The sequence below is a fragment of the Ixodes scapularis genome, unplaced genomic scaffold, assembly GCF_016920785.2.
Source record: "Ixodes scapularis isolate PalLabHiFi unplaced genomic scaffold, ASM1692078v2 ptg001986l_1___fragment_2___debris__unscaffolded, whole genome shotgun sequence".
Classification (NCBI taxonomy): Eukaryota; Metazoa; Arthropoda; class Arachnida; order Ixodida; family Ixodidae; genus Ixodes; species Ixodes scapularis.
In genome coordinates this window covers 9331-36163 of record NW_024610224.1, presented here as the reverse complement: position 1 = coordinate 36163, position 26833 = coordinate 9331, and the positions used below count along the sequence as shown (strand labels likewise).

The following is a 26833-nucleotide window of genomic DNA, read 5'->3' as shown; positions in this document are numbered from 1 at the left end:
GCTGCTACCCAGCAGCTTTTTGTCCTAAGTCTCCTCCTGTGATGTAAGGAGATGTGACCGTAAATAAAACAGGATTTGATTTCATAGGATCCAGAATTTGGTTTCTGTACCCCTTTAAGGTACACAGGATACATATGTATCCGGAATTAAAACCGGTGTATATAAAGAACTACCGTGTGCACAAGCATAAAGCGTGCGCATCCGAATCTCTTCAGTTGCCTTTGACGGAACATGAAGTTTCGGTCGGCAACACTGGCACCAAAATCCCGCCAAAACAAGGCGGTTGTTAAGCCGGAGCACGTTTTTTGCTTACATAGTTAGTGTAATTTCTCCCCATTTGTTCTGTGGTATTATTTTAACAGTGATGAAAATAGGTTTGTTGGGCTGTATAATTACCGAGAAAGCAGGATAAATCGGTGCGTCAGTGTGTATAGTAATTTAGTTGGAGAAAAACTGGCCTGGGACACCTGTGTCCCTCTGTACCTTGAGGGAGCTCCAGTTCTGCTTCGAATGCGTCGACGGGAACACACAAGGTGCCTTTTCGCCTCCACCAATATCACATAAAAAAATTAATGGTGTTTTTCATTCACTTACTACCGTATATTGCCGCGTATAAGACAACCTTTTTTTCCAGAAATGGGTGTCTCAAATTAGGGGGTTCGACCTATATGCGGATTCGATCGACCTATAGACCGACACGCGGGCTTGACGTCACGGAGCTGCGGCGGCGCTGCCATCGCACCGGAGCCGGGTGGTGTGGGCAAAAGCGCGCACGTTTCGCATGGGCGTCATAGCATTTCAGCATGCCGCGAAGCTGCGTTGCCGTTAATTACACCAAAATATAGAAAAAAAGTAGCGGGGTGGGTTTCCACAAGTTCCCGGCAGACATTGAAACGCATAGAAGGTGGATAATATCCGTGGATCGAAAAGAATGGTCGCCTCGCGCGAACGACCGTTTGTGCGGCAAGCACTTGAAGGCAAGTGCGGCTTCCATTTCAATCTCCTTCCCGAGGCTTGCTTATGTGTAGGGAGACCGTTGTCTGATCGAGATCACCCGGATTTAGTTCCCATGGTGTGTGCGCGCAAGCATCGGCCAAGCGCTCGTTGGAGGCTCGCTAAGCCCGTGCTACCCAGCAGGAGGGGATCGGCGAAAGAACGTCAGTGTTTAGGAGTTACTGAAAAAAAAGTAACGAAATACATTACTCGTTACATGCAAATAAAACGTACGCGTTACTGAGCTACGTTAGCTAAAAATAAAAGGAACGTGTTACTACTACCGATAAAAAGTAACGCAAGTTACTTCTGCGTTACTTTTTAAATTATGATTTAACACATTTTACGGTTTTGACGATACAGGTATGAATAAGCTCAAATATCAAGAAACATTCTGTTCATGCAGAAACTGAACATAATTACTTTATCTCTTTTTACGGTTTCACCTAAATACTCACGAGAATAAACGTGAAGGAAAACATGGCTTGAGGCCTAAAACACAGGAAAAATGCAAGTGTAATTTCTTTAAGACTTGGGAAGTAGTAACGATTAACGTAACCACGTTACTTGAAACAATAACGTAAGTACGTCACCCGTTACTGTGTCGAAAACGTAAAGTGTAGCTTACTACGTTACTGAAAAAAGTAATGCGTTACCGGCAAAGCCGTTACTTGAAACGTGTTACCGCCAAGACTGCAGAGCGGACAAAGCGTTACTGCTTGTCATGCCTTGTGGTCATGAAGGTAAGAAAAATATCATATTTTGACTTCAAGACGCTGTGTGTATTTATTTAATTAATAAATACAGTTCCGCAGACCCACAGTCTGCTGATCCCGCCGGCAGTGCGGAAACCGACTCGAAGTAATCGTAGGCCTCGGGAGACTTGTACGCCTGCACCGTGTCGGCCGTGAACTGGCTTGGCGAAAAAAAAAAAAAACTAAATGAACGACGACGTAAGCCGTCGACTTCGGTGGCAGCCACTTCACGTCAGAACTCCAGCAGGCCTGTTTACGGCGTACGGATCCTCGTAGGCAACGCCGTACACGCACAGTTTGTTTCGATACCGGTGCCACTCATGCTCGGGTAGCGAGCTCAAATAGTCGGGCATAGCCTACGACATATGTTGTGAGAAAATACGACGCAGAAATAAAGCTAAAAGCGTCCCTAAAACGTCAACAACGAGCGCACGCCACACAACGCAATGGCGAAAACACGGAACGCCGGGCCGCTTTTGCCCACATAGCTACCGCGCATGCGCGGCCTTCCGGCCGTGTTGATAAACAGAGCCGCTCCGCGTGTCGGTCTATATGCGGGTTTACACGCATTCTGAGCCGAATGAAGGGTTCTAGGGACTTTTCCCTACATAACGACATAGTTTCGTATTCGTAGTGAAAGACAACGTCTGGATGACTTTATTTCGGAACTTAAAACATATTTTTAAATCTAGTTATATATTTAAACAACAGAGAAATATTATACTGGCAAGAAAAAGCGCTCATCACTGCCCGAGAAACTCGGTCGGAACTTCGTAGGGAAAATGTCTGATTTTGTCCCTAGGCACACCGAAAGGAAAACGCGCGCACCATCGTCGCTATCATTCCTTTCTTGGCTCGTTCAGAAGACTGCGTCGGACGAAAATGCCACCGCAAGCTCGCCGCCAGTACAGCGCGTTGTTTAAACGAAAAGTCATCCTCTTCGCCGAAGCGGAAAACAACGTAGCAGCTGAGCGGCACTTCGGCGTCTCTGAAAAGTGTGTTAGGGGATGGCGGCGGCAACGCGATCAAATCTTCGCATGCGCGGGTACGCGACGCTCCTTTCGTGGTCCCAAGCAGGGACAGTATCCTGCCGTCGAAGAGGCTGTCCGAAAGTGGGTCGGTGACCAACGAAGCAAAAGCCTCAGTGTTTCGTATGAAGATATTGAGTGCAAGGCACGTGCAGTTGCTACGGAACTGAACATTGCGCGCACCGAGTTCAAGATCTCGAAGAAGTGGGTGACCAAGTTCATGAAGCGCAACGGGCTAAGCCTGAGAAGGCGAACGACTGTGTGCCAGAAGCTGCCGGATGCCTACGAGGACAAGCTGCAGGAGTTCCATCGCTACGTTGATGACCTCCGAACGCAGAACAGCTTCATGCTCGGCCAGATCGGCAAAGCCGATCAGACGCCGGTTTGGTTCGACATGCCGAGCAGAAGAACCGTCGCCGAAAAGGGTTGTCGCCAGGTGAATTTGCTGACGACGGGGAACGAACACAATCGCTTTACCGCGATGTTGTGCTGCACGGCCGATGGCCACAAGCTGCCCCCGTACCTGGTGTTTAAGCGGAAAACGATGCCGAAAAACGAACAGTTTCCGCCGAAGGTGATCGTTCGCGTCAACGAGAAAGGTTTTTTCAATGAGGAGACCGTCTTGGAGTGGTTTCGGCTCGTCTGGTGTAGGCGTCCGGGTGCCCTCTTAAAGCCTCGGAGCATGCTCGTTCTGGATTCTTTCCGTGGACACATTACGGACCGTGTCAAGAAGTCGATCGCCAACGAAGGATGCGGCCTGGCCATCATCCCGGGGGGGTTGACATCCGTCGTTCAACCCCTTGACGTGGTCCTTAACAAGCCCTTCAAGGACCGCGTCGGGGCCTTCTACAACGAGTGGATGGCCCAGGCGGACAACCCTAAGACGCCGACAGGTCGTGTGAAGCGTGCCTCGTTGAGCACTGTGGCCCAGTGGGTGAACGACGCCTGGTACGGGCTGCCTGCGGACATGGTCCGTGCAGCTTTCTCCAAGTGCGGGATTTCAACGCCGCTTCCCCCGTCCGGCCCCTCTGACCCACAAGGCAGCAACAGCAGTGACTGCGTCATCGTCACGAGCGACGATGAGTGAGGCACGAGCTCATAGGGAGACCTCATCTACCTCTATGTGAATAAATGTGATATTCCTCTAGCATAACTTGCATCTTAAAAAAAAAAAAAAACTTTTTTTTGGTTGGCGGTTGTCCAACATTAGGGGGGTCGACTTATATTCGGATTGTCTTATACGCGGCAATCTACGGTATGTCTCTGGAGCTACCCTCATTCCTTTTTCTTACCACCGATGTTCGCCTCTTAAGAGGATGGCTGGAAAACAGCGTAAATTCTTAGTTTCGAAGGAGGAAATACGTCAAAATTTGTTAGCCGATGACAGCGATAATAGATTGATCTCACTATGCGTTCGGCGCGTGCGCGGCGTCGTTATAACTTTAGTTTACAGGAGGCAGACCACAATACACGAGGGGGCTTGTGCTGTTTCGTGCTCTGCATGCAAAAAGCTCCAGCAGGGCTGTCGTGTGTGCAAGAAGACTAAAGTTCTCCCAATGCACTGTGGCAGTGGTGGTGGAGTCAAACTGGCAGGTGAAATTGGTCTCTTAGACCATGTTGCAGCTTGACACTGAAGATTCCAATTTCTTGGAGGAAGACGTAGGTAAGGTTGGGGTGGAGACTGACGCAGAACACCCAGACAGACATGGCCCTTCAAATCCTACGAATAGGCACAACAGGCCAACGTAACAGGATAAAAAATGATGCGCCATTCCACTCTGTGAAGGTACATGACCAGCGAAGCTGTTTAGCAGGCAAGACAGACGTGACACAAATTTTTAACAAAGGTACGAACACATTTATTGTCTTGATTGGTGATCATCGTGACGAACGCTATGCACACATGTCAAGGACTACACCGCCCCAAGGAGGCGGAAAAAAGTAAACACGCGTAACGGGACTGAAACTGGGCGGAAGGAAAGAAAATTAGGCAAGCAAGCAATGGAACGACAACAGAGGTGTAGTGTGTAAGCTAGCTCCACCTAGGGCAGCTATGGGCAATGGTTGTCTTGGAATGCAACGCTGACAGATAAACGGCATCACTGCTTGCCACGTGCCGTGGGCACGCTTCGCTCTTTGCCACGTGCCGTCTACATGAATACAGCAAGGATGTTGCGATTGGTTGTACCACATTTATATTATTAAAGGATTAATACAAGGGGCAACGCAAAAGATCTTGCCTGAACCGCCACCTCGACGAGATGTCTTCTTGATCGAACCTATCGACGGTTGATATACCAAGTCGGAATCACCGGGCTGTTCCATGGCATAGAACCAAGCTTGACAACTCGGTGAGTTGTGCTTTACCGGCCACCCTTCGTCATTGGTAGTCAGCTCAGCTTAGACTAGATCAAGTATGAGAAAAGGTGCCGTTATGTGCGGACCAGGGGCATCCCGCCTTAAACATAACAGGGGTGGAACTCATGAAATGTATTTGGGAGCAGCCACGGGAGCAGCTGAAACCGCTGTTTTGGAGCAGGTTGGGAGCAGCTAAAACTACATTCTGGAGCAGGCTAGGAGCAGCTCAGATCAGTTTTCACTGCACTTCAGCTTGTGTCTTAGACGAGCACGGGAGCAATTTCAATTGTGCTTAGCAGCACAGATGAACATGAGTGATTAGGGACCTAGGTAATGGGATAACAGTGTAACAGATGCCAAAACTTGAAACTTTGTAAGCCTTAATGAGAATCAAAAAGCAAGTACCATATGTTTCTGAAGATGGTGTCCTTGATATTTTCTGAGTGGCTTTCAGCTGCTCAAAATGCAAATCAGCACTGCTTATCGCACAACCCCCACGTGCTCGACATAGTAATTATATGTGCGAACCACGTGAAGTGCGTAAGCAACGGACGTGCAGTTGCATGGGGGAACAGGGCAACAAATTTCGAGTTTATCCTATTGTGCAACTCAATATCGAAGCAGCAGACTACAATTAACGGAGTTATCGTATTCAAAGCGATTAGCGGGAGCAAGGTTAAAATACGCCGAGCAGATCTACCGCTCGCGTGACAGCAGCTGGCAGGCAAGGTTCCGGATCGGACCGCGTTTCAGTTCTATCAAATCGCAATTATCTTGCGGGAATGCGGTTTCAACTTCTAACGATGAAGTACTAAAAGGAGTATTTTGCTCATTTGTTTTCAATTGGCTGACATCCGGATCCCGGGCTGCAGAGCCTCAGGCAATCTGACGCTTAACGACTCGACCTCACCTCGGTCGACTTGCTTAACAGCTTATTGTTGAAGAATAACAGTCCAGTCGCAGGTGTAGCGATTCGAATCCGATCCCCGAGTTTTTTCGCGCGCTTCCGACTCAAGATACACAAGGAGAATAAACAGAACAAAGGATTGCAAGGCCGACCAAGCTAAACGGGCTAATTGTTGCCAATCGAGTCGATAGGAACCGAAACCAAGACAAAATACTTTTTTGTTTTTGGCGCACGTTGTGCGATTTGGTGCATAATGGCGCGGTATTGGCTGTGGCGCAGTTTCCGTGAAATGGCGCAGGATGGCGCAGACAAATGCGTCTGGCGCAAAATGGCGCAAATGGCGCAGCCGTTCCACCCCTGCATAACAAAGACTGCATTTCCTTCTCTCCTCCTGTGCTGAATTTGTTCATGGCCGGGTGACGTGACATGAAGAGTGACGTCATTTTTCCCCGATAAAATTAGCGGGGAAACTGATTTGGTGTTGAGGTTATGTGAAGTCAATTTCCCTGCCAAATTTAGCGGAAAAGTTTCCTCACTACATTTAGCGGGAAAATGCGCGTCACGTGACGCGAAGTCGTAATGTTACAACCCAGGCAGCACACTTGCTTGGGCAAGCTGGGGCCAGGATTGGGCCTTGGTCGTAATAGACTGGACCGGGGCCGCCCAGTGAATTCGGTAAACTGCCAGCCTGGCACTTCGCTGCTATTTCTGGGCCCGTGAATTCCAAGGAACTGCCAGGGAAGCGCTTTCCTTGGCGTTCCTTGTTTTTCCGTGGTCCGAGCAGACCAATGTAGCCAGACGGCCGCCAGCGTTGAAGGTTCAGTGGCGCTTCATTGTATTGCCTGGCCCTAAAATTTCTCGGACCTGCCAGGGAATGGATTTTCTTGGCGTTCCCTGTTTTTTCTTGGTCCGAGCCGACCAATGTAGCCAGACGGCCGCCAGCGTTGAAGGTTCAGTGGCGCTTCATTGTATTGCCTGGCCCTAAAATTTCTCGGACCTGCCAGGGAATGGATTTTCTTGGCGTTCCCTGTTTTTTCTTGGTCCGAGCCGACCAAGCCGAAGCCGACCGAGCCGAGGCCGAGGTCCGAGCCGACCGAGCCGAGGCCTTCCTTGGTGTTCCTTGTTTTCACTTGGTCCGAGACAACCAGTGTAGATAGCCACCGATTGAGTACTTTATCAAGCAATAGCGCAAACAAGCGACGGAGATTTTTCACTGTCGCTCGTGGCGTCGCTCGGTTCTGGATCCGTAGTGGTCGCTTGCTCCCGTCGCATAAGTTTTGATTAGCGATGTTTTCTAGACATTCAGAATCCAACCGTCCAACGACGCACGAGCGACAGAAACCTCGATTTGGCAAGCAACGAAGGAGGGCGACGAGGACCCGCTGTCGGTCGATCAGTCGCTCGACGAGGCAAACAGCATGAAAGCGACGGGAGCAAGCGACCACCAAAGCGATGAGCGTTGTCTAGAAATCCAGAACCGAGCGACGCGACGAGCGTCCGTGGGAAATCTCCGTCGCTCGCTGAACCGCTTACAAGGGGTTCAGCCTTGACGCGTATGTACTTACTACACCGAGCCCATGGTCTCACCGCCACGACCGGCGCCAGTGGTCACCGGCACATGAGTCGAACTTCCCGTCCACTGAGCTCAGCCAGGCTCGGCGACCGCCGTCGGACACTCGGCACAGTGAACTCGAAGTGACCCGGGCCGGCGCACGGGCGAGGCTCGCGTCCCGACGCATGTAAGCGATTTCACGAGCGACAAGTGACGGCGACCCGCTTCGCTGTTGCTCGGTCAGTCGCGCGGCAAAGCAAACCGCATGAAAGCTCTGGCAGCGAGCGACCAAGGCGATGAGCTACGTTTTCTAGAGATCTAAAAACCGAACGACGCGACAAGCGACAGTGAAAAATCTCCGTCGCTCGTCGCTGACTCACGTAGCTTGTGCCGTCGCCCGTATCGTTGCTCGCAACTCGCATACATGCGATTCATGAATTGGACTGGCCACTACGCATCTGGTCTCAGGTGCTAATTGGAAGCTCTTACTTAGAAATCAACTTTGCAATATCAGACGTATACAAACATATAATTAAGAGCTTAAAGGTTGAAGATATTATATAGGTACAACTTGAAAAGAACTTTGTGAAGGCACAGACAGACGCAATGTTTTGCAACTTCAAACCTTCAAATTAAGTAATTTAGAAAGACATCCAGAAACTTAGGCTTCCAGAAGGTTCATTTTCCAAAGACGTACTGCTCACAGACAGTTGGAGAAATCGCAGAAGGCACTTGGCAAAGACCAATTGAAATTCAACCACTGCTACGAGAGCCACCGCAACAAGGACTGACTAATAATGACGTGCGGCAGAACGCAAACATACTTGACAACTTCATGCAGGGCAGTGAAATGAACATATGATGTGGAAATTTAGCCAATTCTCTGTTGCCAAAAAGTCAGTCATTGCCACAAAACAATACTTTGCTGCTGTATGAACACAACAAACTCATGCTTGTGTGAAAACATTTATTTCCACAGCCCCCAGACCAGTGCAACGCAACTCGCAACACTTTTCGCAAAAAAGGAGAAATGTCCAGCAGGAACTTCTTGCTTTAACCAAAAATCAAAGATAACTATTCCAAAGACTCGGTTCCATGCACCGCTCCGGTGCATGGAACTCAGTCTAGCAGTAATTATGAACAACGCCAGTTTGAGAAAAGTAGGCCGTCACTCATTATGTTCACGTTGCTTTTTCGTGATTACGTCTTCGGCCTTTCTTTCTTTCTGGCGGACATGTCCACCAGGAAGTTCTTGCCAGCCAAATGTTGCAGCCAAACAGGCCCAACACTCAGTTCCACACAGAGGAAAGAGGAGACAGCCACGTCCGCATGAAAGCAGCTTGCACACCCACACACTGATCAACAACCATGCATGCGTTGCCGGGAAAGAACTTCCAAGCAGCCGCCAACACAGCCGTCGACAGCCTCTATGACAGGTTTCAGCAAATGTCCGGCAGAAAGTTCTGGCCAGCCAAATGTCGCAGCCGAACAGGCCTAACACTCAGTTCCACGCACCAGTACGGACTCCAGAAAAGAGGAGACAGCCATGTCCGCAGAAAAGCAGCTTGTACCCCCACACACTGATCAACAACCACGCACGCGTTGCCGGGAGAGAACTTCCAAGCAGCCACCAAGACAGCCGACGACAGCCTCTACGACAGGTTTCAGCAAATGTCCGCCAGAAAGTTCCGGCCAGCCAAATGTCGCAGCCGAACAGGCCGAACACTCAGTTCCACGCACCAGTACGGACTTGAGAAAAGAGGAGACAGCCATGTCCGCAGAAAAGCAGCTTGTACCCCCACACACTGATCAACAACCACGCACGCGCTGCCGGGAGAGAACTTCCAAGCAGCCACCAAGACAGCCGACGACAGCCTCTACGACAGGTTTCAGCAAATGTCCGCCAGAAAGTTCCGGCCAGCCAAATGTCTCAGCCGAACAGGCCGAACACTCAGTTCCACGCACCAGTACGGACTTGAGAAAAGAGGAGACAGCCATGTCCGCAGAAAAGCAGCTTGTACCCCCACACACTGATCAACAACCACGCACGCGTTGCCGGGAGAGAACTTCCAAGCAGCCACCAAGACAGCCGACGACAGCCTCTACGACAGGTTTCAGCAAATGTCCGCCAGAAAGTTCCGGCCAGCCAAATGTCGCAGCCGAACAGGCCGAACACTCAGTTCCACGCACCAGTACGGACTTGAGAAAAGAGGAGACAGCCATGTCCGCAGAAAAGCAGCTTGTACCCCCACACACTGATCAACAACCACGCACGCGTTGCCGGGAGAGAACTTCCAAGCAGCCACCAAGACAGCCGACGACAGCCTCTACGACAGGTTTCAGCAAATGTCCGCCAGAAAGTTCCGGCCAGCCAAATGTCGCAGCCGAACAGGCCGAACACTCAGTTCCACGCACCAGTACGGACTTGAGAAAAGAGGAGACAGCCATGTCCGCAGAAAAGCAGCTTGTACCCCCACACACTGATCAACAACCACGCACGCGTTGCCGGGAGAGAACTTCCAAGCAGCCACCAAGACAGCCGACGACAGCCTCTACGACAGGTTTCAGCAAATGTCCGCCAGAAAGTTCCGGCCAGCCAAATGTCTCAGCCGAACAGGCCGAACACTCAGTTCCACGCACCAGTACGGACTTGAGAAAAGAGGAGACAGCCATGTCCGCAGAAAAGCAGCTTGTACCCCCACACACTGATCAACAACCACGCACGCGTTGCCGGGAGAGAACTTCCAAGCATCCACCAAGACAGCCGACGACAGCCTCTACGACAGGTTTCAGCAAATGTCCGGCAGAAAGTTCTGGCCAGCCAAATGTCGCAGCCGAACAGGCCAAACACTCAGTTCCACGCACCAGTACGGACTTGAGAAAAGAGGAGACAGCCATGTCCGCAGAAAAGCAGCTTGTACCCCCACACACTGATCAACAACCACGCACGCGTTGCCGGGAGAGAACTTCCAAGCAGCCACCAAGACAGCCGACGACAGCCTCTACGACAGGTTTCAGCAAATGTCCGGCAGAAAGTTCTGGCCAGCCAAATGTCGCAGCCGAACAGGCCAAACACTCAGTTCCACGCACCAGTACGGACTTGAGAAAAGAAGAGACAGCCATGTCCGCAGAAAAGCAGCTTGTACCCCCACACACTGATCAACAACCACGCACGCGTTGCTGGGAAAGAACTTCCAAGCAGCCACCAAGACAGCCGACGACAGCCTCTACGACAGGTTTCAGCAAATGTCCGGCAGAAAGTTCTGGCCAGCCAAATGTCGCAGCCGAACAGGCCGAACACTCAGTTCCACGCACCAGTACGGACTTGAGAAAAGAGGAGACAGCCATGTCCGCAGAAAAGCAGCTTGTACCCCCACACACTGATCAACAACCACGCACGCGTTGCTGGGAAAGAACTTCCAAGCAGCCACCAAGACAGCCGACGACAGCCTCTACGACAGGTTTCAGCAAATGTCCGGCAGAAAGTTCTGGCCAGCCAAATGTCGCAGCCGAACAGGCCAAACACTCAGTTCCACGCACCAGTACGGACTCCAGAAAAGAGGAGACAGCCATGTCCACACGAAAGCAGCTTGCACCCCCACACACTGATCAGCAACAATGCACGCGTTGCTGGGAAAGAACTTCCAAGCAGCCACCAAGACAGCCGACGACAGCCTCTACGACAGGTTTCAGCAAATGTCCGGCAGAAAGTTCTGGCCAGCCAAATGTCGCAGCCGAACAGGCCAAACACTCAGTTCCACGCACCAGTACGGACTTGAGAAAAGAGGAGACAGCCATGTCCGCAGAAAAGCAGCTTGCACCCCCACACACTGATCAGCAACAATGCACGCGTTGCTGGGAAAGAACTTCCAAGCAGCCACCAAGACAGCCGACGACAGCCTCTACGACAGGTTTCAGCAAATGTCCGGCAGAAAGTTCTGGCCAGCCAAATGTCGCAGCCGAACAGGCCAAACACTCAGTTCCACGCACCAGTACGGACTCCAGAAAAGAGACAGCCATGTCCACACGAAAGCAGCTTGCACCCCCACACACTGATCAGCAACAATGCACGGGTTGCTGGGAAAGAACTTCCAAGCAGCCACCAAGACAGCCGACGACAGCCTCTACGACAGGTTTCAGCAAATGTCCGGCAGAAAGTTCTGGCCAGCCAAATGTCGCAGCCGAACAGGCCAAACACTCAGTTCCACGCACCAGTACGGACTCCAGAAAAGAGGAGACAGCCATGTCCGCAGAAAAGCAGCTTGCACCCCCACACACTGATCAGCAACAATGCACGCGTTGCTGGGAAAGAACTTCCAAGCAGCCACCAAGACAGCCGACGACAGCCTCTACGACAGGTTTCAGCAAATGTCCGGCAGAAAGTTCTGGCCAGCCAAATGTCGCAGCCGAACAGGCCAAACACTCAGTTCCACGCACCAGTACGGACTCCAGAAAAGAGGAGACAGCCATGTCCGCAGAAAAGCAGCTTGCACCCCCACACACTGATCAGCAACAATGCACGCGTTGCTGGGAAAGAACTTCCAAGCAGCCACCAAGACAGCCGACGACAGCCTCTACGACAGGTTTCAGCAAATGTCCGGCAGAAAGTTCTGGCCAGCCAAATGTCGCAGCCGAACAGGCCAAACACTCAGTTCCACGCACCAGTACGGACTCCAGAAAAGAGGAGACAGCCATGTCCGCAGAAAAGCAGCTTGCACCCCCACACACTGATCAGCAACAATGCACGCGTTGCTGGGAAAGAACTTCCAAGCAGCCACCAAGACAGCCGACGACAGCCTCTACGACAGGTTTCAGCAAATGTCCGGCAGAAAGTTCTGGCCAGCCAAATGTCGCAGCCGAACAGGCCAAACACTCAGTTCCACGCACCAGTACGGACTCCAGAAAAGAGGAGACAGCCATGTCCACACGAAAGCAGCTTGCACCCCCACACACTGATCAGCAACAATGCACGCGTTGCTGGGAAAGAACTTCCAAGCAGCCACCAAGACAGCCGACGACAGCCACTACGACAGGTTTCAGCAAATGTCCGGCAGAAAGTTCTGGCCAGCCAAATGTCGCAGCCGAACAGGCCAAACACTCAGTTCCACGCACCAGTACGGACTCCAGAAAAGAGGAGACAGCCATGTCCACACGAAAGCAGCTTGCACCCCCACACACTGATCAGCAACAATGCACGCGTTGCTGGGAAAGAACTTCCAAGCAGCCACCAAGACAGCCGACGACAGCCTCTACGACAGGTTTCAGCAAATGTCCGGCAGAAAGTTCTGGCCAGCCAAATGTCGCAGCCGAACAGGCCAAACACTCAGTTCCACGCACCAGTACGGATTCCAGAAAAGAGGAGACAGCCATGTCCACACGAAAGCAGCTTGCACCCCCACACACTGATCAGCAACAATGCACGCGTTGCTGGGAAAGAACTTCCAAGCAGCCACCAAGACAGCCGACGACAGCCTCTACGACAGGTTTCAGCAAATGTCCGGCAGAAAGTTCTGGCCAGCCAAATGTCGCAGCCGAACAGGCCAAACACTCAGTTCCACGCACCAGTACGGACTCCAGAAAAGAGGAGACAGCCATGTCCGCAGAAAAGCAGCTTGCACCCCCACACACTGATCAGCAACAATGCACGCGTTGCTGGGAAAGAACTTCCAAGCAGCCACCAAGACAGCCGACGACAGCCTCTACGACAGGTTTCAGCAAATGTCCGGCAGAGAGTTCTGGCCAGCCAAAAACAACAAACGAGGGAAAGATAAGGAGTTACTGCATATGGAGGAGTGGAAAGGCAACATGGCCGGACTTGGAGGGCAAAAGAAGACACTGTTGGGACCCATGAACATCTGAGATCTGCAATCTCTTGACTGTAGTGTCCTGGCCATCGGTTCTAAAAATGTCTAGGGCAGATGATTTCATCGGAACATCGAAAAAGTTCCTAGCATTTGTTAATGAAGCGACTTCGCACGTGCTTTGAGACACCTCTAAAACGATGACTGGGGATTTCCTGATCAGGTAGCAGTCTCCTTTGTTGATGGTGTGGGTGACTCGTTTTGCAACAGAGAAGCATGTTGCTCCCGCATGTTCAGAAAGCCTGCGGCTAACTTGCGCCAAAGGGTTGCTATGTGTTCGCAGCAGGGGCTTGAGTTTTCCGAGAAAACTCTCGAAAGGGAATGCACTAAATGCGTCAAGCGGTCCGTGGACAAGGCACTCCTCGGCAAGGTGGCTCAATGTGTGTACATTGTAGGTTAAAAACCGTGCTCCGTAAAGTCCTACGGTGCCATACTCCTGCACAAAAAAACGAAGCAGGTCTCTGGCATAGGCGTTATGCTCAACGTGGTGAGCTGGTGATGCAAGAATTCTTATGGCCACATGCAAAAAGAGAAAATGTTCGTACTGGTGATCTGGAAGCAGGCCCCTCAGAACAACAGGTCCAACATACAAGAGGAAGGTCCGGAATTCTGTTGCCTTCCACCGGTCGACCTCGTCCACACCTCTGGGCTTCCGTTGGAAGTGTCGGGGGAATACTTTGGCACACGACTTTAGTCTTCTGTTGAGTTTTTCTTTCTGCGTGGTCCTCAACGATCCACGCCCCCTAACCCACGTTTGAAGCAGGCGGCGCATCACACCTAGACACACTAGATGCATGTAGTCTAGGGGGAAAAGTGAAATTATATCATTTTTCAGCAGAGTGAACGGCGAGTCACCCACGTGGTGCAATGGGTCCTCTTGGTCACGAAATGACTTGTCAGTTCGTTTTGGTGCTTCAAGTTCCGGGAATGTCATCCTTCCCTCAATGTGCCGACCCTTCTGGCAGCACCTCTCACAGCCATGATACCCAGTATGGCCCTTGACCTTCTTAACAAAGCTCCTTGCAGGAGCATCGCATATGACGGCTGTTAAATGAACGGTTAGGCACGAACCTTTGTAAACGAAGCCGTTGGCTGTCATCTCTTGAATTTCCTTCAAGAAGGGGTCAAGAAAACTTGAGAGGTCTGGAGGCTTGCCGCTGTCGCAAAACATACTGACAACAAAAGGGGTGCTTTCACCACAGTTTGTCAGGCGACAAAGGATTGGCCAAAAGCCAATGTTTGAACTCTTATAAAGAGGGAGCCCATCAATGTTTGCTTGGAGGAGAAGCTCCTGTGGCACTGTTTTCCCTTGCAGGGCTTGCTCGATACCTTTCTTCAGCCCAAAATGAATAAAAGTTCCATCCTGCTCCAGCGGGGCCTTCCTCTCGGTGCCGAGAATAGTTCGGGCATCTTTAGGGACGTCGTGGCCGAGTCTCCTTAACGCAGCAGCGGTCTCATTCACTGCTTCATGTGTGAAGTTGAAACGACGCGCTAAGATAGCCAGTTCCTCCGCGGCCGTGCGCGGACAGTCTTCCGAGGTAGCTCCGCTGACCTCGAAACTTGCGTTGCATGGCTCGTCTTCAGATGCAAGCGCGTCTGCTGGGTCGCAGCCTGTCGCAGGGTCAGCTCCACTTCCGTCAGTTGTGCTGCTTCCACAAGAGCCGGGGCAAGGTTCGTCATCGCTTGAAGCGCTGCTTGTTGCGTCCCTTGAAGAGTCGCTTGAAGCGGCGTCGGCGGTGGACCTTCCGGCGGCGGCCGTAGCGTTTGCGGCCGCAATCCTACTTGCGATTTCATCAAATTCCTTTCGCAATGTTCGTGGCTTTTTCCACCTCGAACTCATGCTGATCAGCTTGGTGAGGGGAACAAACGAGTCAAGTAAATAAAAAGAAAAGCGGTCGCCCGTAAAATAAAAGGAGCGCAGGGCCTGCGTGGGCCTGCGGAAAAGACGAAGGGTCGGGGGCGCGGGAAGGCACCTGAAGGAAAGAGTTCAGAACATACAGTACTCGAGAGGCTAGGCCGCGAGCGGCTGACAACGAGGCATTGTAGTGAGCCACTGATCAGTGTAGTGAGCATCTGATCACGTATAGGTGCCTCCAACCGAGTAAAGCCAAGACAGAGCCACCACCAGCCACGAGTAGCCTGTGCCGCTGTAGCAGCTGTGCCGCTTATGCCCTTCTTGAGATTCCTCCTGAACGGTGACATCTGGGCACAACAGCTACAGAATTTTTCGTCGTTTTCCTATAGTAAAATTAAAGCTTCTGTCTTGCACATAATTTTACAAGAGCATGAGCAACTCAATGTCGAGCAAGCGGTGCTGCTCTATCGGGTGCTTACAGCGTCTACGTTAAAGAAGTGGTTTATTAAATCGGTCGTAATTCCATCGCTACGCAGCAGGGTCCTTCAACCCTGACTTTGGGCCTTGGGGTGGGTGGCCGTCCTGGCTACGCGGTCGCTCCAGTGCGAGCTTCCTACCTTCGATAGCAATCGGGCGTTTCGCGAGCCTCGAGCGTGAAAGAACTCCCTGCCGGTGTAGAAGTTGCTAGCGGGAGCACATGAAAATCACTTTTTTTTTTATTTATATTGTCTCACTTTCGTTAGAGGACGTGAGAATGAACCCCAAGTTGGAGCCACACGCTCGAGCCACCAGCTTTATCAGTATTGTACCGAGGTTGTACCTATGGCTGTACTATCAGTGAGTGGGGCACAAGCGAACGTGAGCACTTCGCTTGAAAAGATGCACCGAAGACATGATTGTTTGCTTTATCACGTAAGCCAAAGGACCGTGTTTTTCAGCCCAGGTAAATAAACTATAAATCACAGAAAGCTCAAACTCCACGAGAATGTACGCTAGCGGTTGGGATATAACGCGGAAGTTTGACAACATAACATTGCTTGGATCGGGTCACATAAGCCTAATATGTGGGCGCCAGCTGTGGCATCTATTTCCAGCGGGGGAAAAAAAAACTTCTCACCAAGAACGAAAACAATATTCTCTTTCATTGACAAGTTTTTTGTTTTTGTTTTTTTTTCTTTGATATGAGTCCCAAAATCGTCCGCAATGTCAAATTCTGTTTTTACGATATTAGGCTTAGGTGGACGTGTCGGCTCGTAGAGAAATTCATTTTCTCTGTCATTTTTTTTATTCAGATATCGTAACGTTTTCAAACTTCCGCGTTCTATCCCAACCGCTTGCATCACATTCTCGTGAAGTTTGAGCTTTTCGCGGTGAATATTTAATTTATCCAGGCCGAAAAACACTGTTCTTGTTTCTCGGGTGCTCCCTTACAAGTTCCAAAAACAGTGGCCTGTGACCACTCCTGGCAAAACCTCAAAACAGTGAGCTTTGCCTCAATAAAAACACAATAACAATAGACTATAGCACGTTCGTAGTCAAAAATGCTCCCAGCCGTCTTAAAACCCGAGACCGTGAGCTTTGTGAACTTAGTGAACCACCAAACTCCACATAAGGCTATTTGTCTCTCGTTACAAAAGCCTGAGTTTGTCATATGGGTGAGGCTTGAGCGCAGGATCCCTGGGCTTTGTTTAAGCAGAATGGCTGCCATGTGCTAAAGTGTGCTAACCTATGACAATACAATCCGCTGGGTACCTCAGCGGTTCTAATTTCAGCTGTGATACATCTTCGGTTTCTCTCAATAAAATGGCATCAAAGCAGTGCCATTGAGCATAGAAGATCTCGAATCCCAGACAGGAACTCACCGGACAATTAAGCTCACCGGATAGACGCTGCCCCCACCTCTTCCCACTTTGTAGATCGAACGCTGCAGAGGAGGCGACCTCCCCTCCACCATTCGCTCCACTAAAGAGGAAAGGGGTGGGAGGAGCTTCCGCTTCGTTCTTGACCTGTCACCGGCTATAGGCTCATCACTCCAACATTGTTGTAGTTCTTTCGATGAATATTTTTTACATGAACGGGCCGCTTCAACAAGTTTCCCGTTCGACTAATTCGCCTAGTGCGAACTGTCTTATTCGATGAATTGTCCGTCTACCAGTTGTCTGTCGGCGAATGGGCTTTTGACGAATGGTCCTAGACCCTGCCTCTTATGGGCTTTTGACGAATGGTCCTAGACCCTGCCTCTTATGCCTAGTTTTGACAGTCATGTTCAGTGCTATTGAAATGACTGCAATGGTAGAGGCGTTGGTTCGCCGCTGAGAATAAAGTAGCTTCGTGAAGTAATCACGAGTCATATGGTTGTCCAGGTTGCCTCAATCGACGTTCGCTGCGCTATGCCCGCAACCGACGCAAATGTCTGAACTAGTAGCAAGACCTGCATTCACCAGTGAAATGTGCAAAACAATATTTTTGTTTCACGCCCCTCGATGTGTTCGCGTTTGAATTTGATCAATTCAAACGTTGCGTTGTGCTTGTTAACAACAGGGGTGGATCCAGAACTCCCTTTTTTTGGGGGGGGGGGGGGGGGGGGCAAAAAATTTGTAAGGATACTATTCTCCCATTCTTTCGTCTGCGCACCGGGGGGGTTCAACTAGGTAAAATTGCCTTCCTAGATGAGGGGAAAGGGGAGGGGGGAGTAGACTGTCTGGGGGGTGGCCGGCCCCGTCGCCCCCCCCCCCCCTGGGTCCGCCCCTGGTTAACGCGGCCACCAGATGCTAGGCAGCTCGCACGGTGCGAGCGGTGCGAGAAAACAATGCTCGCCCACTAATCAACGACACCTAATATTTTTTTGTTTTTTGCCAGATGGCGCGAGTTATCGCCCAACGCAATTTACGATTGTTTCCCTACATCCCTAGGTCCCTTTTCTCCCTCGGTTTCCGTGATTCTACAGGTCTGTCCCCGTGCCTCCCGAGTCTTCTTCCGAGCACGACGTACCGCACCGAGCAGCGCATTTTCTTTGTTTAATATTATTTAGATTTCGTAGATTACGTTAGTTTTTATATAGATTATTTCGTTTTGTGTAATTGTATTCTTCATCTGTGTCCCCGTGTTTCCTTCCGAGCACGAGGTTCCGTATTGAGCGACTTTTCTTTGGTTCGTATTATTTAAGTTTCGTAAATTTAGGTCTCCTTTCGGGCCCGAGGTTTTGCACTGAGCAGCTTTTCTTTGTTTTGTATTTAGATTTCGTAGATTTAGGTTGTTTTTTTTAGTACTATCGACTATCGTTTTTGTAACGATTATTTCGTGTTGTGTCCCCGTGTCTTCTGAGCACGAGGTTCCGTAGTGAGCAGCTTTTTATTTTTGTATTTAGATTTCTTAGATTTAGGGATTTATTTTTTTAGTACTTTCGTCTTTCGTATCGAATATTTCGAGCGGTGTAATTGTCTTTTTGCTGCAACGACGCAACAAGCTCAACGTCGACGATGTCCTGGCAGCCCGGGTAAGTGACCCCTTTATTACTTGACTTTCGAGCACGGCTGAAGTTTTAATGCGGAACTATGCGATTGGGCGTACTGACAGAGCAGAGAGCACAAGAGTTTGTCGAAGTGTGATTGAGACGGCGCAGTGTGTGCGTCACCGCGTTCCGTGCATCTTCGTCTCTTGAGCGCACAACGATGTTGCTGCTCGAGCGACGCTCGTTGAGAAGCTCGCGCGCTCAGTTATCCCGCTATTACTCGTGAAGTACCGTACGCTCGAGCTCCGCTTTGCTAGGGGGAGCTCGTGCCGTCATTTTGAAGCATGGGTTGGGCACGCTATCTCTGGGCACGCTACCTGAAAGCGTACGGTCTACCAAAACACCCTAAAGCCTGGTTCAGACAGTTGCGTTTGATTGCGTTGCGGCAGCGAGAAACCAGGACATCCCTGCTGCTTATATCGCGTGCTAAGATGATTCCTTGAATTGGAATCCACGCTTCATACGAAGCACAGATGTGCCGGTGACTCGCTTTCCGTTCTCGACGCAACGCAGTCAAACGCACTCAAACGCAAGTGTCTGAACCGCCCTTAAGGCCCGCTTCACCGCTCATTCACACTGAAAGCGGATCCGCGTTCGCAAAGCGGTTGCGAACGCGGTTGTATAAAGATGCAGTACAATTGCACGCGCACTCAATGACATCAAGTGCGCGTGCTATTTCGCCCAGTGCGCGTGCAATTTCGCCCAGCAACTTTACGTCGCAACACCAGCAGCACGGACCTCCCGCATTCGCACGCAGCAGCCGAATTGCTACGACTTGCCATCATCATCACGAAATTTTATTTTCCTTGCACTATTTAGACGCACAGTTACATGCTAAAAACATGTTTTTATATCTTTAAATTGCGTTAAAAATACAAACTCATCTTTCTGAAACAGTTCATTTCCAAAAGCGATTAATTTCAAACCAGAACCAAGTCTTCAGTTATCATAAAAAAAAAAAAAAAAGCAAATTGGGTTACGGGGATATTTATTCACCGCATTCGGTGGGAGTTAGTACCACGAGGGCGCCACAGTATTTGGTGCCCCAGTAGACTTCCGGTAGTGTATTTATTTCTTCAGTAACACACAGCGATCGGAAAATAAGATTTTCCTTCGGAGAGGTACCTGTAATAGGTTTGTAAGAACCTAAGCGCTTTGTAGAACGTAGTACAAATAACAAAAGGATGTGTGGCAAGAGGAAAAGAAGAGAAAAACCGGAAGCGCGCAGGGGTCCGCCGATAGTGGGCGGCAGCGAGCTTGTTTGCAAACAAACATTGGTGAATACAGCCTGTAGTTGGTCAGCAATTTAAAGTTGCGACAAGTCACTTGCTGTAGATGAGCAATTTAGCCAGTGCTGTACACCGCTAGCGTGGGGTCTTTAACGTGCACCACGCAGTAGTGATACACGACCGCACGCTGGTACGATGCTCATCGAAATCGAAATGGGCAGGGGTGGGGCTCGAACCCAGGATCCCTGGATTCTGCAGCGTGAGCTTTCGCTCCACGCGCGTCGAGCTGGGTGTGCGCTTTAGCCCACTCGTTACAGGGGCCGAACCCGATTTCAGCAATTCGTGTCGATCTAGGGAAAGCTATGAAACAACCCGCCAGCAACCCCGAAAGTGCTTGAAAAGTTGCCCCGTCTGAAGCGGGCTGAATGGGTAGTATCCGTACAGTTGTCAGCCTAAATAAATATTAAGAATAAGTTTTGCATGCTCCGAAGTGGTAAGTTAGCGCGAAGATGTGACTCTGTAATGCCCTACTTGGTCGCACTGTTCAGTGCTTGGTGCTCTGATCAGTGCTGATCAGTACACTTATCACCAGTAGACAATGCTTGGTCGCTGCAGCATGAGTGCGGCCACCGAAAGCTTTGTATTTGCCATCTTGTGCCCACAGGAAGTCAGCCTTTTGAGCATTAGGCTAGATGGCATCCGTGCTGGAAAACACATTCTTGTTTGCCATCATTCGACAAAAAATTTTCTAAAACCCTGTGGTTACTATGTTATCTTCAAGAGCATGTGGACAGTTTTACGAAAGTGCAGCATTGCAGGAAAAAGGCAGAACTCGTCAAATGCAAGTCTCATGACATGATCAGAGGACATGCCTTGGCACGCCGAAATGCTGCGTCCTTGCCTTCGCACGCTTGGACACTGATAAAAAGTAGACGTCGTGTGAATGTGTTAACCATTCGGGAAGGTTTTGAAGGTGTGTCGCTTTTTACATGTCTTTGCCGCATACATATCACTCGCAGATCTCTGGATAGTCCAGCAGTTCTGTTTGGTTGCACTATGAGTGGTTGCTATCATGCGCTATCGGCAGTGTTTAAAATGTACTCGTATGGATCCGAATTACTCATGTCACCTGAAAACAGAGCAGCACAGTTATGTATGGGTTACAAATCAAATTGACGCTTTTGAGCTATGCTATCAGGGGTGTCGGAAGTGGGAGATGGGGGAATCGAGAAAGATAAATTTCTATTCCCTTCCACAGATTTGGTTGCTAGAAATGTCCCGGAGGCAAAGAACGATCTTCTCCGCCGCTGTGTTCTGTCGGCACAAAATCAACTAATTGCTGGCCCACGAGTGCTGCAAGTTACAAATACAGTCTTCAGAGTAAAGTAAAACGCTGCTTCAGAGGCACATAAATCTTCATACACGACAGACCTTCAGCATCATCTACACGATTTCAATGCTTGTTCAGTATGCCCAAGTGTGCAAGGGTGGAGATGCAGCACTTCAGCATTCCAAGGCATGTTCTTTGATCCCGCCGCAAGACATGCATTCAATGAGTTGTGACTTTTTTATGCCGTGCTATGTTTTCATAAAGATTTCTATGTGTTCTCAAAGGCACCTATAACCAAGTACACAAGGAAAAAAAAAAAAAAAAATTCAGCGAATGATTGCTATTAAGTCGAAAACGTGTCTTTTAGCACACTGCCGCCCAGCCTCTTAAAGGGATACTACAACGAAATTTCGGCGCTTATTTCTTGGTCTATTCGTGTTCAAGGGAGCAGTATCACATCAGACGCACCAATCTCTTGTTGAAAAAGACACAAAAGGAATTTGAAAACGAGTTAAACGATTAGCAAAGAGCACCCGGTGGCTGCTGCTAACGCCTCCCCGAGAATATATTTTGTGTGTCCCAAAATGCCGCTATTGTTCCTCTACAAGATTATAGAAGATTAACCCGTCACTCAAAATTCGTATAAAAGCAGCCGCCTCCGTGGCTGGAACGTCTAGGACATCTTCTCGATGTCAGCCTTGACGCAGCTTTGCTCATCTCGAGACAAACTACGTCACGATTGCGGCGGAGGCCATGTGCTCTCCGCTGGCTGCTCTCCGAGCACTTGCCAGAGTGGGCCGTTTATAACGAAAAACACAGCCATCAGGCTCAAAATACAGACGTTTTATTGTCATTTACGGATATTGTGGATCATATTCAGCCTATTTGTGAACACGACGGGTATATTTCAAATTTCGTTGAAGTATCCCTTTAAAACGCTTTAACTGGTCAACATCCCGTTGGTACATGATGGCCGTCTGGTGGCTGCATTCGCGGAGTGGAGAAACGTGATCTAACAATTGTCATAGAGATCAGTAAATTAATGCATTTTTTTTTAATATCAAATAGCAAACTTAATTTAATCGTAAGTTACAACAAAAATATGAAACTCTTCTCTTTTTTTGGGTCAGTATGCACACCTTTTTGTGTGAATTTAGGAAAAAAACAAAAACATTTGTGACATTTCATTTAACAGGCATAGGTAAGAAAAGAAATCTGATTTTTCTCTCATTTTTTTTCCCCAATAAAATGCTCTGATTGCCGGCCCTCAGGAACTCTATCTCATTCTTAGTCGCTTTGCTAAACCCAAGGAACATTGTGCAGTATTTAAAAATAAATAGTGCGGCACACCACGAACTCGGTGTGCCACTTACACGGGCTTGCACTTGAGCCCGTGCATTGCGAGCGCTTGCCCGTGATCATAGGTCAGTCATGCTCAAACCTTTGACGGAGTCGGACGTCTTTCATTATTGGCGGGTCTGCTGGGCCGCAGAAACCGTCCATCTTCAGTTCCACGCGAGTGAGCCCTCATCAACTTATTCCGTGTCCTCTTAGGCCCATCCTCCCTTTCTCAGCAGCACGGCCCTAATCTTGAATTATTACCCACTGCTAATCAGCTGTGGCTTTGCCTTGCAGTAACGAAAATGTTATATTCATTACAGAAAGGAAAACCGCCCTTTTTGTGCGGTTGAGTTTGTCGGGGATGACAGCGTGGCCGCTGTTCCGACGGCCTGGCTCGATGCTGACAAGACGATGTGTTCTTGGCCAAAAAACGTTCCACCGGCATCAGTGATAAAACTGGCCCAGTCTCAGGCCCCACCTGGGAATGAAGAGGAGTGGCCCCTCCACCCTGTGCGGGTGTTCTCCTATTGCAGTAAGTGGTGTTTGTATGATATCCTCGTGGCTTCAAGTTGTGAAATCTTTGCACATACCTAGGGGCATTAGTTATTGATATGATCATGTAGTATATCTAAAGGTAAACAATGTTTAGATTTGGACTGAGAGTGTAGTTTGCACATACAGGGATGCCTCGTTAATATGGACACCTCCGTTCCTTCCTAAGATTGTCCATAATGTAAGCTGGCCACATTAATAAGACAAAGGTTTATCTAGTATTTACCCAATTCGATCCCGAAAACTTTGTCTATATATATACACAAATTCAGCTCTGTTATGTCATGGTGCGGTGGTGGTGCGTCAGGCACACTTCCGGTCTGGGGCTGTGGGTGGAAGTCACCATGCGGGGCGTGCATGCCTGTGTTGTTTTAGAAGAAACCAGGCAAAAACTTGCCTTCTCGTCAAAATGCAGCAACTGAGGCTGTACCAAAACAGTTGCGAAAGGTTTGAAGATCAGTATTCATGAGTTTTCTGCCTGCTTGGTTCATCCAAAAACATGGACAGGGCTAGTGAAAAGGAAAACCAGATGGCATTGGACCACGATTGCTTGTACAGAAAGCACTTTGAGTTGAATTCGCGGATACTTATGGCCATCGAATTCATTTGTTTTGTTCCAACATGAATGTGAAAAAAACGGCCAAGTTGTTTGGACCACCCGCGGACTATGTTTAGTGTGTCTTCAAGTTCGGACGGCTGCCTGATCGTTCAAACCGTTGTCTGCTCTTCCAAACGTTCCTGCTCGTTCAAACGACAGCGGCCCGTAGCGAAAACATTGACCTGGTAATTGCAATATGGAGTAAGCGCAGGCCTTCAAAAGACCTTTAATTTTGAAGGTTGGTCAAGGTAAGCAGGCTCAGTGTAAACAGTAGATACAAGATGTTGATAATTGTTACTAGTTGCCATCACCGACTTATGTCTCATTCACTTGGACTGATTCTGCTTGCAATTTTTCGTATCAACGTCAACCATCTCCGCTACAGTTCATGCTTTTGCAGCTGGAGCGACATAATGACTGAAAATAGCAAGCAGAATCTCATCCTGCGAATCAGGCTTTAGCGTCCATTCTGCGGCGTCTACGCGGAATGAATCGCCACATGCAGTGAAACAAGCCTAGTTAATTTTGCTTAGGCTGCTAAAGTAGTCTGACTCTGCCAGGAGGACATAGAAGCAAAAATTGCAACATAGAAAAGAGCATGGGGACACACATCGACGCCAAAAACGTAGCATTCCAATGGTTTGTTGACAGACGACGGCAAGCTTGTATTGATCATATCATGTCGTATTGCACCTGAGACTGCGGTGGAAGAAATCGGAAGAACTTTCAGTAGAAGGAACAGACACAGAGAACGTCTCAATCAGAGAGAACGTCTCAAACAGACACAGAGAACGTTCCTTCTACTGAAAGTTCTTCCGATTTCTTCCACCGCAGTCTCAGGTGCAATACGACATGATTAGCTACCACCAGCTCACGTGCTCTCTCACCGTCTTTTCACTAATTGATCATATGACTGCTTTGAGTAATTTTCACTAATTGATCATATGACTGCTGATTCCAGTCTACGTCCGGCAGTAAGACCAGGGACTACGTCCCTGGTCTTACTGCCGGACGTAGACTGGAATCCTCGTCCAGCACCAGAGCCTTCACAGCCCGACAAACCCGCAGACACGATCAAAGATGACGTCTCAGACAGGTCAGACAACCAGAGAGCCATTCGGGAGTGACCAAGAATCCCCCATTTATTGGTGCAACCATAAATATAGACAGATGAAACAAATCATATGACTTGTGATAACAGAAAGGAAAGAGTAGCTCGGAGCATTATCACAATGACATGAAAGATGCAGCACTTGATCTGTTTCAGTGCTCGATCTCACTGTGATGACTGCGAAATGCTAGTGCAGGTGCTTTGATTATTTTAGATGGTGTTGAGCTAGCCCATCGAACCTGACAGCAGCATCAGAAACTTGACTGGTAATGAAATGCGAGCTCTCTGGGAGTATGATTGCAATTGAAATTTCATAGTCAAAAATATGTATCATGTGGCAATAGAGCAGAGCTTTTACGTGCACGTTTTCCCTCACAGTTGCCATAGCACTGTCAGCAGCCAGTGTAGGAAACGAGCGTGAGCCTGGAGTATCTCTGTTCTTCAAAAAGCCGTAGTCTTGCACTGCACACGCACGAAAGGGAGCGTAGCACTTGCTAGGTTGCCATGTCTGTATTGAGTGACACACGTTTACATGTTCCGGCTTATAGGTCTTATGAAAACCCGTTAACACACAGATGCATTTGACTAGGACCGACTGAGACAAGACTGATTTTTTAAGCTTCTTGCGAAGGCCTATGACCAGCAGTCCAGCAATGGCAGCCGGTCGTAGGCAGTCGCAAGAGGCTAAAAGCTGATCGTGTCTCATTCATTCGTAGTCAAATGCAAGTGCGTGAATGGGGCTTTACATACAATGGACAGATTTGAAGCTCGCAAGCAGCAGCTAAAGTTGCTTCGGCTGCTCCTAGTGCACGCCATTTCAAAGTTGCACTCGCCCTACAAATGAAAGTGTCACCTTATGCGGCGAAAACCTGAGTGAGAGGAGAAGACGAGGTTGGATGGGGATGTCAAAACGCTGAACTCTGGTTGGAATGATTGATGCGTAGGTCTAAAGCTAGCTATCTTTGTCTCAACTGCACTCGTCGAACACATCAGAATGGGAATGCCAGCGTCCGGCATTGGGCTTTCAAATTCAAACACGTTTGATGAGTGCAGTGGAGATAAAAACAGCTAGCTTTATTTCTACCACTAATCATTCCAACCAGAGTTCAGTGTTCCGACGTCCCTGTGAGCTCTCGTCTTATTCTCTCAGTCATTTTCTCAACACATAAACCCCAACACACTACTAAGTGCTTCAGTCATGGGTGTTTATTCTCTCGGCATTGCTGCTTTTTGAGCCAAAGTTAATTTTGCTCTGTGTAGATGTTTGTGGAATCGCGACAACTGATTGTGCAGCTGCAGATGTTTTGCATTTCTTCTGACCATGACTGCATATGGGGCCTTTGCATTAAATTTCAGAATGATGCAAGCAACAGTGCGCTTCTCATGCTAGCAGCAGACACCACACTGTGCTGTACATAAAAAAAAAGTATTTGAAGCCTTTACAAATGCTGATCTTGAAAGAGTGCTGCTATCAGGCATTGCCCCCAAATGCCGGTTTCCCGGCAGAACACTACAATAATATATCCTTTTGGTATTGTAAGCTGTGAAAGGAACCATATCTAGAAAATTGTAAATTGGTTTTAGTGATTTTTTGCTCTGTTATGGGTTGGCATTGCAGTATTGTAAACCAGGTTTTGCACGAGCTAAATAATTAGTGGGTCTGTATCAATTTGCTTTCTCTTAAAGAAACATACAAGAAGGCCAAAAGGAAGGCCACCGAGGGGCTGGAGAACTCGTGCTTGGAAAGCACAGATGTCGGGGAGCCCGATGATGGAGGTATGTTGATCATAGCAATTTAACATTTTCAGCAGAAGAAATGGTTCTTTGTTTAACCTAATTTTATTCTGATAAT

At 49.1% G+C, this 26833-nt stretch overlaps 1 protein-coding gene across 1 annotated transcript; it reads right to left on the bottom strand.

Moving 5' to 3' along the window:
• Nucleotides 1-13361: 13361 nt before the first annotated feature.
• On the bottom strand, nt 13362-14625 carry LOC120845817. The gene is made up of 2 exons (XM_042288350.1): nt 14526-14625; nt 13362-14255 (listed from the first exon to the last, which is right to left on the bottom strand). Exons 1-2 carry the CDS (start codon nt 14623-14625, stop codon nt 13369-13371), a joined length of 987 nt encoding a protein of 328 aa, XP_042144284.1. The 3' UTR covers nt 13362-13368.
• Between the last annotated feature and the right edge of the window lie 12208 nt (nt 14626-26833).

Coding starts and splice junctions, on each gene's coding strand:
- LOC120845817 (XM_042288350.1), bottom strand. CDS start 14,625: ATGTTTTGCGACAGCGGCAAGCCTCCAGACCTCTCAAGTTTTCTTGAC. Junction 14,256..14,525: donor CAACGGCTTCGTTTACAAAG/GTTCGTGCCTAA, acceptor TTTTCCCCCTAG/ACTACATGCATCTAGTGTGT.